The following is an 18,802-nucleotide window of genomic DNA, read 5'->3' as shown; positions in this document are numbered from 1 at the left end:
GGTGTGGGTGTGTACGTGCGTGCTTGTGTGTATATATATAATTTTACTACTCCCCCCCCCCTTTTTTTAACAGAGTATCTATTTAAAATGTGGGATGTGATCTTGTATATAAGAAAATCTAGATAACATTCCCAAGATTGTAAAATAAATCTCTTTGTGTACAAAACTGCTGTCAAGAATATTTTCACCTTTCCGCGGGATTCAGTTAAAGACTGGAAGAGAATGAATGAATGAATGAATGAATGAATGAATGAATGAATATCTGCAAATTCTTATTTCTCTCCCTTCCACCAAATGGATGATCGGCATCCATTTTGCCCCACAAATGTTTCTATTACTAATAAATGAATAAAATAAAAGGAGCCAGAATTCTTAGGGGTTCAGTCATGGACAGCGAAGGGCGTTTCTTCTTCCCTCCTGAGCTCAAAGGAGCTCAACCTTCAGAAGTTTCCGAGGACACCGAGATAAACTGGGCGTCCAGGGATTTCAGATCTGTCTGCGGCAGGGATCTCTCAGGTGCTCGAAACGCCTTTTTTCTGGCCTCAATATTTTGGCTCGTTAATCCAAAAGCCGACAGACCGGTAAAGTCTTTGGAAGGTTCGCAGGCTCTCCGGCGAAGCACGGAGATGGCCAGGAGCATCGTCCCCCCCCCCCCCATTTTTTTTCCCTTCCTTTTCTTGATAAGTATTCGGCTAGTGTTGGATTGATTGAAAAAAAACGTGGTTTGGGAAACGAGAGCTGGTGGGGACTAGGCGTTACCTGGCTGGTCTGACTGCCTCGAATTTGGGATCCCTCTGCCAGTCGAGCGCCTTCCTTTGAACGCTGCTCCCTGGGTGCCTGGGCCCTCGGCATTCCCCCCCCCCCCAAGCGTGCTTTGTTAGAGACCTCCCCTCGTGCGTCTGCCAGAATCGCTTCCAGCAAAACGAAAATATGAATGGCTGTATAAGAGTAGCGTCCTATTACGCTTTGCTGTAGAATTCCCAAAGACCCTTAGGGTTGTTTTTACTAGGATCGTGTAGCAGCGTATACGTGCCAATGTTGAATCGCGGCTTTCACTGTCCACCAGTGCCTGACATTGCCAAAACGTTTGTGTGCGCGTCCGTCCGTCCTTCCTTGATTTTGGGATCGTCAGCAGCATTTCTGGGCGGGGAGTCCGGAGTCTGACAAAAGTTTGCCAAGTCGCCGGTGATGGGGCCCCGCAGCACAGAGAGGTTAAGGGGCGGCGGCGGCGGCGCGAGAGACCCGGACAAACAAGACTCTCCCTCCCAATTAAAGCTCGTAGTAAAGCAAGCTACTTCTGAGGCAGCCCAACGCCGGGCTCCAAGTTGTCCCAGTTTATCAAGGCAGGGAGGGGCGACCACTACAGGACGCTGGCACGGCTGGCGCCTTTCCTTCCCCGGGAGCCCCGCCGCGCTGAAAAAGAAGGGGAATTTCCAGCCCCAGCTACTGGGGACTCGGGCGGGGTTCCGACGGTCCGGAGCAGCGTCCCGTTGCTGCTCGTCCGCAGGGCGCTCATGTCCCAAAGGTGATAGGTCTCACTATTCTGCCTCTGGAGTGGCCGCTCGGGGAGAATTCCTCATTTCGGAGGGAAAAAGCGTTATTTTCTTCTCACTGTTTCTTCAGAGTTAGCCAGGCGCATCCCGAAAGGGAGGGAAATCCAAAGCTGGGCAACATTTTTTAGGACTAACCGAATTTCCTTAGAGTAATTCACTTGCTACGAATCGACCGCCCTCCTGTCGGCCTCTCGATGTCGTCTCAGCCCTTTCTCTTTGCGGAGATCGAGGGCTTACTTGGGCGTTATGGAGCCTGGAAGCAGCGCGAGTAAGGTGGGCCCTGCTAGCCTACACACACACACACACGCACACGCACAGGTACAAGCAAAAGACAATTGTCCAGGCATGGGTTATTGGTAATAGGGGTTAAGACATAATTGTAGAAGGAATTATGAAATATATCACAGGGCTGCAGTTCTACAATTCTTAGGCGGGAGGAAATCCCAGTGAGTACTTCTGGCCTAACTTGCTAGGAAACGTGTCCGGAACTTCAGTGTGCAACGTCCTGAAAGTTCTGCAGAAGGTCCTCCTCTTTATCTAATATTCTCTCTATTGGGCGTCCACTCGGGCTCGCCAGTTTCCTCGGAAGAGAGTTACACGCGGTTCAAAACAAAGGGTTGCGGTTTTACACGCCATTCACACTTTGTGGCGATGTTATTTTGAAGGCAACGCAAAAGGCTCGGAAATTACCTTGTCAGTTTATCACACGCAAACCCTGAGGACATTTTCGGTGAAGCCACAGCCCAAACCCTTTGTGGCTTATCCCCGCTTTGCGGTCTCCTTCGCACACTTTACTCCGAAGTTCCTTTACTCCGAAGCTCCGCGGTGTTTTGCCCGGTTAGGAAGCGCTCTTAAGGCTGCACTGTAAATGCATCTGTACAGGAAAACCTGGTTATTATCGTTACCGCTGCTGTACCAACCCCAAATGTACCTGTGAAAATCTGAACAATTTTGCGGTTGTGTCTGTGTAAACATACCTGGCTCATAGAGATGAGGATCAAATGTTTGTATTCTTATAACGAGATACTATTTCTTAAAGCCAGTTTTAGGCTTTAAAAGAGACGAAAAATGCGTGCTCAAGAGAAGGCAGAACCATTCTCTGTAAATATTTTTTCCTAGGTGAAGGTTGACAGCGCCAGCTCCAGGTGTGAACGAGGAGTGCTTACTCAGAAGTAAGAGCTACTATACTGAATGGCCCCTACTAGTAGGTGAGTGAGTTAGGAACACAGAGCACCCCTCTCCCTGCCACCTCCTCCCTCTCTCCCTGTGTGTGTGACATTTTAGCCGTACCAAACCGTGTGTGGTTCCCCTCCGCCCTCGTCTTCGCCAGCAAAGCAGGGTAACGTGAGAAATTGTTTGGAATAAGGGGGACTTCAAGGTTTCTCATTAAGGAAGAGAAACAGTCTTTGTTTATTTCTCTCTCCCGGTCCCCCCCTCCCCCCCCCGTGACTACAGCCGAAGCACTTGGGGTGTGTTTGGAATGAAAGTGTTTGCGTTCGATATTAATGATAATCTTTACCTGAGTCTAAAGCTGAAGAAAACACAGCGGTGGAAGCAGAGCAACGAGACGCGAGGGCTGGAGAAAGATAGATCTGGCTTTCAACCCGGGGTTTAGCCTCCTTTCCTGCCCTACCTGCAGGAAGAGGGTGGGGGTCTTGCAAAGGGACTCCCGGGGCTGTCTCTGGTGCGCTTCCCTCAAAGTGCCCCTGCAGCTTTTTTCCTGCGATGGGGACCGCGGGTAACAGCTGAAGTATAGCGGCCCCGCCATCAGGGCAGGGGAATGCTGGGCATTGTAGTTCAGCTTGGGGTGGGGGAGCAAAGAGGGCAGGTTCTTCATCCCTGCAAGACCCTGGAAGGCCGTCCTCGGGCAACCAGCTTCCACTGTGGTGGTGGGGAAGGGGAGGAAGAATACTGGCCCACTGCCTGGCGTTGAAGAAGCCAGCAGCATTCCTTGGGGCTTTCCGGTGCGTTGAGCTGAAACTCCCAGGACGTGTTTTATCAGCATGGGATGGGGAAGGGCCAGCTTGGCCCGAATATTTATATGACCCTTTATATGGCGGTGGGGAATTTTTCCACTGCTTGTTACAGGCCCTTTTGCTCTTCTGACATCTGGCTGTGTCGCTCAGGCCATCTTCGAGGCCCCTACTAGGAATCGCGTCTCTTGCTTCTTAGGCTGGCGACAGATCTGCGGTTCTGGCCACCAAATGCCTGCCCAGGTGGAAGGAAAATTCGCCTATGGTAGGAGGCAATTCCGGGCCGGCCTTGTCTGGCACTGCAGACATGCTTCAAGAATCGGGGCAGATGTTGAATCGGCCTGGTTCTGCTCACCTTCATCCCTTTTGCTCTAATCGACAATGTGCAGCGTTTTTATCTGTGGGACAAATGGATTCGCCCCTAAGCCCCGTTTTTTGACAGACACTAAGCCAGGATGTGCCTAGGTCTTCAGATCTTTCCCCCAAATCTTTATCTTATTTCCTTGTCCAAGAAAGAGGCTGTCTGTCTGAATGAGTCACGACTATAGACAAAACATCAAGCAAAACGTGTGGATGATTTATGGACAATAACACGAGAATGTTCCTCTTGGTGAAGATCTCCACTGCACCACATAATTTTGTAACCAGCTCAGAGTCACTGGGTGAAGTCTAGACTACTCTTGATCGAGCCACTGCTCTCCCGATATCCTAGAACTGCCACTCAGGATGTTGTCTGGGGATGATGGGATCTGTAGCCCAAAACCAGTGCCTGTCTAGGCAACCCTCCAAATCTGCTCTGTGGGCTACAAAAGGCATAATTTGCAAGTCACTCAGTCGGAAGATGATTGCAATTTCTTTACACTTCGTATCCGGAAGAGGAAAAAGTTCCTACAAAGAATAGGAATTCTAATCTTTTTTGCTACCCCAAATGTTAGTATTCAAAAGCGAGTTCTATTAAGGCACGCTGATAAACGTGCACCGATGGACCCGAATCTCAAAGCCTTCGGTGAGATTCAGATAGCCTAAAGTTAGTGTCCTATTGCAATGGTCAGCATAACGGAAAGGGGTGGTATAAATTAAAAGGATTTATTAAATTTTTTGGGACCTATCCCATTCACTGTGTTTAACAGTTAATTTAACTAATTAAACTATGAAGTATGCATGAGTATTACTCAGCAGCATTAATTAATGGTTTAATTAGTTGCATTCATTCAATCTCTTTAAAATCAGAGTGATTGGTTTTTGCCCCAGTCCCTGTCCTCCCTTCTTTGCCTCAAACGAAAGGCTGCTGGACTAGCGACATCTTGGCCGGTCCGGGAGGCACCATGAAGGATGGGAAGAAGCACTTGAGTTGGCAGGTGCGCTCGCCGGCGGCCAAGTCTCTGGGTCCAGAGGTATCGGCAACCCTTCCCTCAAAGGAGCGGGGTTGAGTGGGGTGGCAGACCCCCATTGATTGGGACATCGGACAAGAGAAGGCAGAACAGAGCAAAGGTCTTTGTTCCCTGTTAGGAAACACACATAATCAAGCACCCACCTTTGTGGATCCGCTCGGCGGGACTTCCCTAATCTCCGGCGGGCTTCCAAATCGTTTAGGCTGTAGGTTCGTCGTACGTGGCGTCAAAGCCCTTGACAGCGAGAGAACGCAGAGAAGGAAATAAGCGTCAGCCCCGTCCGGCTTTTCCACAGGCGGGGACTTTGGATGCAAAGTGGTTTTTCCCGCCGGCCGGCAGGCTAAGCCCCAGGCCGCCCTGCACATTCCAACACACCGCTTTTGATCTCTCCCGGCCGGAGCCTAAGGCGATGGCTTCTGCAGCTGGTGGCCCGGCCCGAGCCCTCCCTTCCCTAGGGCAGGTAGGGCTGTGTTGACATAGGTGCACAAGCCTGGGGAAGGGGGGGATCCAAGGATCCGGGCGGGAGGGGGGATGCCGTGGAACGGCTGACCCTCCCCCGATTCACCGATTTGGGTGGGTGAAAACCAAGCTCTGGAGGCCAGGCTCCCGGAGGAGAAGGAATGCAGCTGGAGGTTTCTTGGTCTGCTGGGGAATAGTTTTAAGACCAGCCCTCCTCTCCTCCTCCTAAATCTCGCGTAGTCCAGTCCTGTGGAGCTACAATGTCCATCCTCTCAAAGACACAGTGACGGAAGCGGAGGGCTCAGATCATAGGTCCTCACGGGTGTACAGTAGGGACGTGTGCATTTGGTCTACACGTGAACTTCACCTCTGAATTTAATGTTTTTAAAAGCACCCCTCCTACCTGCACCCAGCAACTGACACTCCTAAAGCGCCACCCTCGGGACCAGCGCTGGCTTCGGTTCTGCAGACTGCGCCACAGACACAGCAGCGGAATCCCCAGACCTTAAGGCACTGGCGTTATCTTTCCTTTTGATCTGTCCCGTATTTACAGATTGCCCGGGTTCATACAACTCACTTAACCTGATGGTATTCTCTGGCTCTGCACAATGTTTTTAACCATACACTAACGCATGAAATAGGCTTGCACAGCGAACTAAACCACCATGGATCTAGCCAAACTTAACATGTTGTGCGAGCATGGTCACTATGCGTCCCTTGATCGAGTTAAGTGTAGCGTGCACACCCAGGGGAACTGCGCGTTAAATATTTATGGGACGGGAGTTTCAACTCACACGTAGCTTAGAAACTACAAGACGTCCCCTCCCCCCCCCGCCAAATGAGACGAAGATCTCGCTGCAAAAAGCCCTCTATCCCGACCCCCCCCCCCCGCAGCTCCAGTGGGCAGGTAAGGTCGCTAAGTGCCAGGTCGGCCTTTCACTCTTCCAGCCGCCGTCCCCGCAGCAGCGCTCCAGAGCTTTCCTGCCTGGCTGTCCTAGTTCCTCTCTCTGCCCCACAGCTTGCCCGTACACCACTTGCCCGCGAAAGCGGAGGGTACTAATGGCTGGAAGGCGACCTCACTCGCTAGCTAGGACCCCAGGTCTCTTTTGGCAGTTGGCCGAAAGCCCTCGGCGAAGAGGGGTGGTCTTCCTGACCCCGCAGATGCATCCGCCGAAGCAGACTCTGACGAGCATCCTCTATTAGCACAGGAACACAAGCCCACTGCTGGCTGGGGACGATGGGAAATGTAATCAAAGGATAGGTGGAGGCCGCCCGGTCAGGGAAAACTGCGATAAGCAAGCAAAGACCAGTTAAACCGGCTTTCTGTTTCATCCAGGGGTGTCCGCAGGGTGTGGCCCAAAAAGTCAAGGCGCCGGCCGCAACGTTGCGATCGAAACTCCGCCAGTTTTTTCTTTGCCACGCCACCTCGACTTTTTTGACCACACCCTGCAGACACCCCTGGATGCAGCCGATTTCCACCCTGTGGAAATAGTCGCGGAAGACGCCAAGCGCCAGAGCGACGCCGGAGTCTCCACTGCACGCGGGGCCGGAGCGCTGTTTCCTTCGGAATCTCGGGCCTCCAAGACGCCCTCCGGGTCCATATACCGAGCACTGTCTAAGAAGTGCGTAGAGGACCCCGAAACATTTTCACCCGAACGCTTTCACCCCGTTCACGGGGCAAAACACACCGCGCGGATCTTTCCTACGCTCAATGAGCTGGCTTAAAATGAAAACAAACATTTGTGCGGGACATACACAGAAAGAGCAAGGCTACTCAATTAACTCACTCCCTGAGGATGCGTGGCCCTTCTTCATTTTGGAGATCCCGAGAATGGGAAAAAAATCAAAAGAACAAGCGTTGCTACTGCTCTGCGCACGCTGAAGGCGCTCTCGTGTAGTAAGGAGGCAAATGAGGCAGCCGGTGCGTCCCGAAGATCAGCTTTAGAAGTCATTCGGGCCAATAGCGCTCCCTCCCGCGGTTCCTCCGCCGAGCGCAAGGTCGCCCGCCCTGTAGGCCCGGAGCGGCGGAAAGGGGGCAGCCCCACAACAGCGCGGGTTCCGGCAGGATCCTGGCCACCGCGGGGTCTCCCGGACCTGTGGAATTGAGCGGCCAGGCGCACAGAGCGCGAGACTGGTGGCGCTGAAGGCGCGGCTCTCTTTCCCCCGAACGCTTGGGAGGAAGAGCAACTAAATCTCTCCGTTTCACTCACGATCTCAACCTAAAGCCAGAGCAGATAGCATACCCTCTGGGCCTGCCCAGAAGTCCAGAAATTCTCTGTCGCTTCAGTTTTCAAGGTCCCAGATGTTACTGTTTCATTAGAGGCCGGCAGGGATTCCTCTGACCTGTATATTGCTTCCAGTGTCTGTTCCGAACAGGAGCTCTGTCACCGCAGCAGCTGCTCCCAAACAGCAGCCTAATCGCTCCCAAGCGGATTTCTACTTAAGGCTGACTAGAAAACCACTACTGGCAATCTGAATTGGGTGGATCTCTTGTGTTCCGTTAGGATTAGGCCTTCAACGCCCATCAGCCCCAGCCAGCAGAGCTTTCGGAGTTTGCGTCCAACAGCACCTGAGAATCAAAGGCTCTCCCAGGCATCAGGAAACCCAGTGAGGTCACATGGAACCAGAACGGATGAAATCCATTTTAGCTCGAAGACGAATTAATTAACTAACCAGAATGAGCTGCCAGATGGGAGTGTCTGCACGCCAGAGGATTGGGACCTGGCCTGGCTTTGCTTCTCTTAAAGAAAAACTTTCTTCGAGGGTGACTTAATGTGCGACTCACGAATGGCGCCGGTGGCCAGGGTGATGCACCTGGTGGTCGGCTGACTTTCAACAGGAACAGCGTTCCTTGGAGGCAGGTTCGGAAGGAGGCAAGTTGAGAGTCGGCCCCTTTGAATTCAATGCGACTTACTCCTGAGTGGACTTGCATAGCCAGAGTCATGTTTCAATAATCCACGTAAGTATCAGACGGCAAGCAAGGAGGCAGCCTTCTGTCCCCTTAGGAAGAAGCCCCACTACACAACGAGGGACATAGTGTCGTGTGAACTAGGATTGCCTGTGGATCGGGTATTGTAGGAGGAGAGCTGTGATAGAGTCTGGTAGGCCCAATTAAGAGGAGCCTGGAAGAAGCTTTTCAGTTTTTATTAGAAGCATAAACCAGGAATCGGGGAGACCAGAAGAAACCAAAACGCCGGAAAATGCCTTCCTGGCTGGCTGCAGCTTTGTGAAAGGCCTTTGTGTGTAACTGAACTGCCACTGAGGAAGGCCGCCTGCATTTACTTTTGCTCTCTCCTTTCAGTTTTCCTCCCAGGATTACGCGGATGCAGACCCTCCGTTCAGCTGTTCCCCTGTTGGGCGCAATGGACGCTCTTCACCAACCTGAGACCGTGTGCCGTTTGTCAGTCTTGGACGTGCCCCACGGCTCCTGGTTGTTGTTGTTTTCTGCAACAGATTAACACGGCTGAGCTTCTGGCAACCGTAAAGAAACAAAGGCGAATTGCCCACCAAGACAGAGCCGCTTGTTTTCTTAGGAGGGTCCCACGTGACCGGGGCTAAAGAGTCCCGGGACTTTGGCAAGCGCTGCCTGCTAAATGTCTTATCATTACCCACTAATGACCCCCAACGCCCTCTCCTTCTCTTAATTGCCTGGGCCTCTGGGGAGCTTCAATAAAGTTCCTTAAAGGTTGCCGGACTAGAAAGTGTACACTGGGGGCGGGGGGGCGTCCTGGCACCAGCAGCTGGAACACATCGGTAACGGTGCAAATCCAGCATTTTCGCCTTTTCACAGATCCGCCTCCTGGCAAACTGAGACGGCAGAAGAAAACGAGAGCAGACGAGAGGGCGCAGGAGCAGCTTTTTGGCCCCAAGCGATTTGTCTTCGAGCTGAAGGACCGGACAGCGCTGTCGCTTTCCAGGACTCCGGAGAAGCACGGACGCCCCTGTTCAGGCTCCCAAAGCCATTTTGGGGCTGAGGGGGTCAGGATGAAAGTTCTCGGAAGTCCGCTTTGGCTGTGGTTCGCGCCACCCGCGAACCGTGGTTTATTAACCTAGCTTTCTAAGTTTGCACAACAGCCTACGTTCAGTGGCAACTGCTAGCAGAGCTTCCAGCGCTTCGTTTCAGTTGCCCACTATCCTTAACATTCCGCTTCTGGAGTCATCTCCGCTCCAGAAAGAACCAAAACGTAATTTTCTCCTGCCTGGAAAATTGCTAAATGGTTATAGAAAGTTAAACGGGACGTCTATTTCTATAACTTCTATTATTAGTCGGAGTAATAGTCGTGCCTTCTTTTGTGGGAGGACACACTGCCATTACTAATCAACAGTAATAAAAGAAAAAGGGAAAAAAATGCGACGATTTGCTACGCTTTAGTCTTACTTTGGATAAACTTTGAATTACTTTATTCTTAACGGACCCAGGCGATCGCTTCCATTTCTGACGGCCCTCGACCAGCTTCTTCCTAAGAGCCCTTTTATTGCGGGGTAATGCAGTCGGATTCCAGGGAGGGGTGTTCGGCTGGTCTTCGGGTCTCCTAGCTTTTTTTTTTTTTTGGTGGGGGAGAGACTCGCTGAAACAACTCCCCGTCGGGCTGCCCGCCTTGCGGAGTGCGGCCTCGCCTCCCGGTCGTGCTTTTTCATTTTTCCTGGTGAAGCTGTTGCTGTGATCTTTAGTGTTACTAATTGCACCTCCTGGACCCGCGCCTCGGAAAAAGGCAGCGGCCAATCCGCGCAGAGGAGCGGAGGGCCCCTTGAGAGAGAAGGGGGGCGACGGACTCCCCCCAAGCAGGGGTCGTGACGGTGCCGCCAAGGCGGGTGGGCGGGATGGGTTAGCCGCCCCGGGATATAAAGCGCCGCGAGCCGCTCGGCCGTCTCCAGAGTGCCGATGCTTAAGCCCCTCCCTGCCGACCGGCGGCGAGAATGGAAGAGGTGATGGACGGCTGCCCCTTTTCGCCCCCCTCGGGCGGCTTCTTCTACGGCGGCTCGCCCCGCGCCCCTTCCCCCGAGGAGGAGGAAGAGGATTTCGCGCAGAGGATGGCCGCCGCCTCCGCCTCCTTCCGAGAGCCCCCAGCTGAGCCTCCCGGAGGCTCGGACGGCGAAGAACACGTCCGCGCCCCGACGGGCCACCCGCAAGCCGGCCCCTGCCTGCTCTGGGCTTGCAAAGCCTGCAAGAAGAAGGCGAGCCCGGGCGACCGGCGCAAGGCGGCCACTCTCCGGGAAAGGCGGCGCCTGAAAAAGGTCAACCAGGCTTTCGAGGCCCTCAAGCGCTGCACCTCGGCCAGTGCCGGCCAGCGGCTGCCCAAAGTAGAGATCCTGCGCAACGCCATCCGCTATATCGAGAGCCTGCAGGAGCTGCTGCGGGAGCAAGTCCAGCATTTTTACGGGCTGCCCGGGCCCGGCTGCTCCGAGCCCACCAGTCCCAGCTCCAGCTGCTCCGACGGCCTGGTAAGGAAGGGCCGGCCTCGCCACGGCGAAGGGACCGCCCGGAATCCCATCCCCCCGGAACGACATCAGGGAACGGCCGCGGGCAGGCCCAGAAAGGCCAACCGGGGCGGAGGGGATCCGAGAGACCCCCGGGCTGTTCGTGGTAGCATCGCCAGCCTCACCTGCTCCCGGTCTTTCTTTTTAAATGGCCTTTTAAAATGGTTGTGACCGATTGTTTTCCATGCCAGCCCGGGGCTCATCCCTAATCGCCGGGCTCTGGTGAAGATTCCCGGGACTGAGGCAGGATTTGAAATTCCCAAGACGCAGCGCAGGGCTGGTAGGTCGATGCCTGAACCCAGAGGAAGACTTTTCTGAATCTGGAAGCAGTTGGGCATCTTTGGGGTGCAAGGAGGGGCAACCTTAGTGGATGGGGATGACTGTGCAGGAGCTCCCTGAGGAAGCCAGGCCCTTTGCTGAGCCACGTGGAAATCGGTGGGACTGAGCTGTTTTTCTCTCTGGCTTGCCACCACATTTGCGCATTCCATGGGTATGCAAAGGTTCAGTGGGCAGCATACACCTTTGACTTGGGAGGGGGACTCCTAGTAAATAGGAGTAAGATTGTGCTGCTTGTGTGGTAGGTATGCAAAGCAACAGTAGTGGATCACTGCCACTTTCTATTCTATGAGCGTCTTAATGTGGATTTTTAAGAAAGCATTCTGATTATTTCCTTTCAACAGTTCTCTGAAATGAATTAACTGCTCTTCCACATTCTGCAGGTGGAAAATGGAGACGAATTTCCTGAGGAACCTGTTTGCTTTTTGGTTTAGCATGTTCCCATGTAATTGCAGTCTTATGCAGGACTACTTACACATAGTATCTCTATATACTGCATGTACCTACTGTGGTGTAAGATTATTCATCCAAATAATGGCACAGCAAAAGTTTGTTTCCATACTCTGTTTGCTGGGTATATGATCAAAAGATAATTTAGGCAACCTTCCCTTTTTCCAGAGGCAGCCTTCTTGGATACAAAAGGAAGGAGGAGAAAGATTCTGAGGTTAACCTGTTGAAATTTTGTGAATAGATTGATTTGTGTGTTGGTGTGTAACAAGTGCATCTCCTGAACAGTTGTCTAACTCAGGGCTTTTCAACCTCAGCAATTTATGGACTCCAACTCCCATGCTGGCTGGGGAATTTTGGGAGTTGGAGTCCACACATCTTAAAGTGGCTGAGGTTGAGAAACACTAGTCTAACTCATACTCCTGAGGAAGAGCTGTAAGTTTGCAATGTAAGAATTGATGGGTGGGAGGGCAATCTGTATCCTTCAAATTTCCTTGCAAACAATATTATCAAATAGCAAAGTCTTGAAATGACTCAGGGAAATCCTTGTGCTAATTTCTCTGGGAGTAAGCTGCACTGCACCTCACTGCATACATAAATTCCCTGTAAATCTGCCTCAGACTTCCCTGACATTTTCCCAAGGGAGACAATGGGAGGTTAAGTGATCTAGCCAGATCCATCAAGGATTAGAGTCAGACCCCTTGACTTAATATTCAGGGGTGGTGACCATAAACATGCTTATTTGAATCTCAGGGCTGACTTCTTTTAAATAAAGGTGTGTAGGTAGTGATCCTAGGCATATTGAGGTTGCAACTGTAAGACAATGGTGGGAATTTTACTTGGGGGGCGGGCGGTATTCAGATTGTCTGTGGGTACGATTGGGTTGTTCACTAAAATTACAGATCCCTGAAGGCAGGAGCTTGACCCTGAGTCTGTTAAAATAAAGTGTTTGCTTTGAAGTTCATGATATCAACAGGCTTCCCTGCTTGAGTGAAACACCAGTTGTGCTTCAGTTTAAGCAGTTAAGAATCAGAAGCTGTCCACTTCAGTGCTAAAGTGCCTCTGATGGGCCTTGCTCTTAACTGTTTCAAAACCCATATTCAGTCAATTCCTTCATTAGGCCAGCTTGAAGCTTGTGGGAGCACAAACAAGCCACAGCAAAGTTGACTTAATGTTCAACTATGAAAGCCTCATGTGAAGGCAGTTTCTTCACTCCTTTTGTAATCCCACTTTGGGAAGGTGTCACCTGTGAAGAGACCTTCAGATCTTAAAAGTTTACACATTTGTATGACCTTTGAGTAGTCCTAATAAAGATACTGTCCTCATGTGGATTTTTATTTTTGTGGACAACTCAGCTACTTTTGCTGAGAGTGGATATTCTAGTAATGTAACTGTACTTACGTGTTGGTGTGTGTGTGTGGCATTATTTTCAAAAAATGCAGAAATTATTTTAATAGGAATTTAGCATTATTACATTAGATTTAGACACTGCACAAATCAAAGATTACTCTGGGTGGCTAATTTAATTTGAAACAAAGCAACAATACTATATAGAAAATACATAATACAAAACAATGTATACAAGATCAGCATCTGTCTGAACAACACTATATCACCTATCTCTATCTTTTTCCCCTCCCTAGTGAAATAGTATGCATGACTAGACAGAGAATAGACTAGGCATGCCTCATCTGCCAGTGGACAGAACACACACACACACAACCACAGATGTGCTCTATATGCCACAGTCTTTTTAGTTTCCTTTGGAGATACCAAGCTTTGATGTGCTTGCCTTTAAAGCTTAGCAAAAAGCCATTTTTCCTGCTAGCTATGTCTTATGTTCCAGTTTGTTTCTGTTCATGCAGCAGAGCACTACAGATGCATCAGGCTGTGCATGGCCTTGGTTCTTCTTCTTTTCCTTCTAGGGTAAATTACAGTGTGAATGAGGTTGGTTAGTTAGCTTGTTACACAAAGGAGTTTTCTTGGCATGGATAAGGCAGCTAGACCTTGGGAAGGGGGCACATACAGTAAGTACATAGGCTCAGATTCCAATCAGTAGAATTCCTAGCATCTATCTGATTTAACTAATATATCTGAAATGCAATCATTATGCAATATGCTAATTTAATTAGTACCATTACTAGTAATATTACTAAAACCCACATAATTAGGAGAAACCCCATACAACCACAAAATACGATGAAGGCATTTTATGTAGTAGAATCACATCTACTCTGAGAGTACAAGACACTGCCAGGAGGCTGTACCCTTCTTAATGATAGCAAAATCAGACAGAAAGCCTAAGATACTGTATTGAAACTGTGAACCCTATTATAAGATTTCAAACATTCAAATAACCCTAGTATATATCTAACATAACCTCATCTGCCATATATCACTGAACTGAACCCAATGCAAAATAGAAGAAAAAAATAACCCTGTCAAGCTGCACTGTATGGCCTGATCATTATTCTGACACCCCAGGCAGGAAATGCTGCAAATGTTGCCCTCCTCCCTATCATTAAAACACCACAATAATAAACTAGACAATTTGTTGCCCTTCCTAACAGCAAAAATAAGCTGCCTGAAATGATCACTTTACTTTTCCAAATGTTTTGACCAACCTTATCAATTATGCATAAAATAATCAGAGACAGAGTCTGTGCATTTGATGTACTTTGAGCCACACTAGCTCAAACAACCACCCAGCCAAGAAGCATCCTCTAGGAGACTGCAGTGGATTACACTCACCCCTGTACTTATATGCATGCCAGGTACTCCTAGTACCTGCCCAAGTTCCTTATTCTTTCCAGATATTTTGGCAGGTGAAACCCAACTGACAGTGCCTTGAGTGTACAAAAAGCACTGAGCAGATAAATTCAGTGCTGTTGTATTAGTTCTTAGAAGTATGGTTCTATGAGGTGGGGTAGCTTAAAGCTTATTGCATAAGAAATACATCCATTATTCTTTTCTACAGTATATACAGTATGTTGGCCATTACTGGCATGGAAGCCCATATTCGACAGTTTCTGTAACCCCCCAAAATAGCCAAAATATTATTCAGCGCTATGACTCGTGTATGGTTTTTGGTTGTCTTTCAGCTTATGGGTGCTCAGCCTAGTTCCCTTTTTCTTTTTTCTTGCTAATATTTTCACATGAGCACCATGACTGGCCATATCCTAGACAGAAACAAGACAATACCATTCAATTTCATCTTGTACAGAACATGCTGCTGAACTCATGGCTACAAATGTAACTCATATTTCCAATTCTGTATTTGTAAATACCATCTGTGGTCATCATGCACTGATGTGCATTTCTCCAAAATAACTGTTCTGATTGGAAGGAGTTATTGTACTTCTTGAAAAAAAAATCCCCAGTAATAAAGACAGTGATGAGGCCAGATCCATGTAACTATTAGGTCATTGGTCAATTTACTCACTGAGCTCTGTTTGGGGGCATCATTCAAATAAGGAAGCTGAAACCAGAAATCATTTACTGTACATCATCCCCAGTCCTTGACAGATTCCAAGTTCCATGAGTATTTGACTTACCAGACTTTAGGGATTAGCACCTGGCCTTTCAAATCTAGTGTCTCTTTTTACCCATCATGCAAGAATCCTTGATCCTTTTGTTTTAGCTACAAGAATCCAGTCTGTTTTAATCACCAGTTTTCTGCAAGTCCTAACATATAGGACTACTTAGTGTGATCCTGTCAGAAAAAAAGACTAATAGGGTTTCTCGAACAAGCTCCCAAGGAACCTAGTCCTGGAGAATGCAAAACCAAACACCCATACACATTTATTCTAAGGTTATTGCTAGACCAGTTAGTCTAGCTTGGGAGAAGATTCCATCTAATACAGCTGCAAATAGCAGTCAGTCAGCCTTTGAGCTCAAAGCTATTTTGCAAGGAGAACCTTAACTGGGATTTGGAATAAGGTGAAGTGCCATAACTCAGTTGCAAAACACTTCTGGGGGTGATATCTAGCTGGTTTGGTCTGGTTCATGTGAACTGGTTGTTTAAAAAGTTAGTTTGATTAAATTTAACAGCCAAGGTAGAGGACAGGGAAATGAGTTTAAAAAAAGAGGACTTAGAGTGCCCCAACTCCACAGAGGGAGAACAACATTTCTGGTCCCCAATCAGTTGTGAAACCTCAACAACAATCAGTACTGAGACCCAGTGAAGATAAGAGGAGAAAATGCCTTGCCTTCCTCCATCAGATGGGGCTGCAGCTGAATGAGAACTGGAAATGTAGATTCTTTTGTCCTTCCACTATGCTCCCTGGAGTGATCTGCTGGGCTTCTTGGGCAGGGAGGCAATCAGAATTGTACATACAACTGTGCAGAAGGAGAAGGAATAGTTCAGGCCTTCAGAGATCACGCAGAAAAGAAACTTGTGGGGTAGAGAGGTGGATGCTAAGGCATCTAATGGTCACTCACTGTTGTTTGAGAAAGGAGGTAGAGCTATCTATGTTTTCTTGGGATTAAATCTCATGGCATTATAGGCTCTTCTCCTTAGAAGATCTGTGCAGGTTGGAATTACTTTTTGGAACCAATTGTTGCCTAATTTAGATAACACCCTGGCACATGTTTTGCACGCAGTCTTTCTTAGCTTCAACCTCCAGAAGGTAAGAACTACCTGAAATTCTGAAGAGTTCCTGCTGGTCAATGTACACAGTAGATTTTTCAATGTTTGCTCAGGCAGTTACCAGTGTCATACTCTAATGGTATGATGTAAGAGAGAAGTTGTGCTGCATATGGTTGTTGCCAATAATCTTGACTTCTAAAGCAGATGAAAAGATGAATGATGGCAACCACCTTCTTTGCACTGCTACAGCACTAGGAATAATGACAGTCAATAATGTGATAGTCTTGCTCAAGAAAGTTAGTATCAGACACGGAATATTGACTTTCTTGAAACTCAACCCCACACTCAGGAACAGCAGAAGGTTTGTAGACTCTACATGGTGAAATAAGCTACTATTCTGCAGACATCCTTTATTCAAGAAGAAGATCTGATTACTATAGAGTACAGAGGCATGTTCTATGTATATATGTCAGTCCTAGAGTTTAAATTCTTGGCCTTTTCTCCCACCTTTCTAATCAATGGGCTTTTAGCTGTTTCCCAGTCTTGAAAGCCAGAGACATCTGTTCAATGTTTACATAATGGTTCTGTTGGCCTGACAATCCTTGATAGCCACCTCACCAATCTCAGCTCTTAGAAGTAGCCAACTTGTTCTAAGTTTACAGCTGAATTCACAGTACACATTAAGCCTTTTGTGCTAACTTGGCTGTGAATGTGTTGTGTGAAGCTAGGAACTGGTTTATTCAGCAAACCAATTTAAAGAAATCATAGTATTATAAGCCACAATCTTGTTTTTATTTGTGATTCCCCTCTAGCCTGCCTGCATAGATGTAGCAGAAATATAACTCATGGCTTCTTGTCTATTTCAGACCGAATGCAACAGCCCCATGTGGTCCAGAAGGAACAGCACTTATGTCAAGAGTTACTGCTCTGATCACCAAAATGGTAAGGCTCATAGTTCTTCACACTGCAAGGACAGCACTAATAGCACCCAAACACAGGTAGTCAGCTGGATAGAATAGTCCAGTAACTGCTCTGGCAATATCTGGCAGTACCTGGTAGACTTTGAAAAGAGAAATTCAGCTGCATTAGATTCAAACGTTTGTTTGCTACCTTTCTCTTTAAAAATGTCCAGAGTGGTATACATGAATACTATATAAAATAACAGGTAGCGATTTCAGGTAATTTCTGGAATTACATCCCATGAGAAAAATGAAAGGAACTGAGTATGTTTAGCTGGGAGAAGAAATAATTAAGAGACAGAATGAGAACAGTTTTCTAATATACGAAATGTTGGCACATCAGGGTTAGGGTTTTTCTACAGCATAGCTTGCAGAATTCCGAATCAGATGCTGGCCCTGCTGACTAATTTTTCTGAGAATTGTAGTCCAAAACATTGGAGGACATAAAGCTTGGGAAAAGCTGCTCCAGAGGACAGGCCTGAACCAATGGCTTCACATAACAAGCAGAAGCTTGTGTCCTAAACATTAGCCAAAGTTGCTCCAATATGTATTTGTTTATTCCATCTTGCATTGCACCTCAGTCACCAGAGTAACTCTAGGCAGCTGAACTGAAATGATAAGAAAGGGCATGTTTCCTGTGTGTTAGCAGAAACTGGGGAACAGTCTGAGGGAGAAAAATTGTGGATTCTCCTTCATTAATGGAGATGGCCTGCTCAAAGGGACATGCCCACCCTCAGTAGGGGCTGGATTAGACTATCTCATGAGAAAGCCTCAAACTCTGATTCTGTGTCTCATTCCACTAAGTGCCATTTTGTCTTCCCTTCTCAGTCTATCCCTCGGAAGCAAGCACTGCCCTCTCCAGCCTGGACTGTTTAATCAGCATAGTGGATCGAATCTCTTCCTCGGATCAGGTGGGGCTGTCCCCACAGGACGCTGCTTCCCTTTCTCCTATTGCCAGCCCTGAATCTCAGCCAGCCTCTCCTGAGGCCCCTCATTCCAAGCTCATCTATCATGTACTGTGAGCTACCTGAGATTTGACACCAGCTGGGCCAACAGTTGGGTATTTCTAAGAATGCCCAGCATCAACAAGGAGATGCTCCATTGAAATATGAGGCTCTTGGAATTTGGTGGACCAAAAATATGCATATAAGGAAAAAGTCACTTTATGATGTGTGTAATCGTGGGTAGCTTTGTGCTATCTCCCCTTTTTAGAAGGAGAATGACATATTTAATCAAACTACTTTTTAATACTATATACTATAATTATACAGTATACTAATGTTTTAAATTGTATGACATCGCTGTCTTAATTATCATAAAGAATAGAAGCCAAATGCATGGATGTAGATCCATGTTTTGCATTGCCTAAAAAAAAAAGGATTGGTTAAATTATATTTCATAAGAGTAGTTTTAATAAGAAATACATTAGCTACATGATATCTTTATAACATTATAGTATATATAAAAAATGTAACCCAGAGCCAACTCTACAATTAGCCAGGAGAAAGCAGCATGGTTCCAAAGGCAGGTGTTTGGCTTAGGACAGTACAGGTAGTCCTCACTTAACAGCCATTCATTTAGTGACAGTTCAGACTTACAACAGTGCTGAAAAAACTGA

General features: G+C 48.1%; 1 protein-coding gene across 1 annotated transcript; it reads left to right on the top strand.

The window, feature by feature from the left end:
- Positions 1-10,293: 10,293 nt before the first annotated feature.
- On the top strand, positions 10,294-18,508 carry MYF5 (myogenic factor 5). The gene is made up of 3 exons (XM_063309334.1): positions 10,294-10,818; positions 17,092-17,167; positions 18,013-18,508. Exons 1-3 carry the CDS (start codon positions 10,294-10,296, stop codon positions 18,204-18,206), a joined length of 795 nt encoding a protein of 264 aa, XP_063165404.1. The 3' UTR covers positions 18,207-18,508.
- The last annotated feature ends 294 nt before the right edge of the window (positions 18,509-18,802 follow it).

This window comes from Candoia aspera, chromosome 7 (genome assembly GCF_035149785.1).
Source record: "Candoia aspera isolate rCanAsp1 chromosome 7, rCanAsp1.hap2, whole genome shotgun sequence".
Classification (NCBI taxonomy): domain Eukaryota; kingdom Metazoa; phylum Chordata; class Lepidosauria; order Squamata; family Boidae; genus Candoia; species Candoia aspera.
The sequence above is the reverse complement of the archived record's forward strand: the minus strand, read 5'-3'. Positions and strand labels throughout refer to the sequence as shown.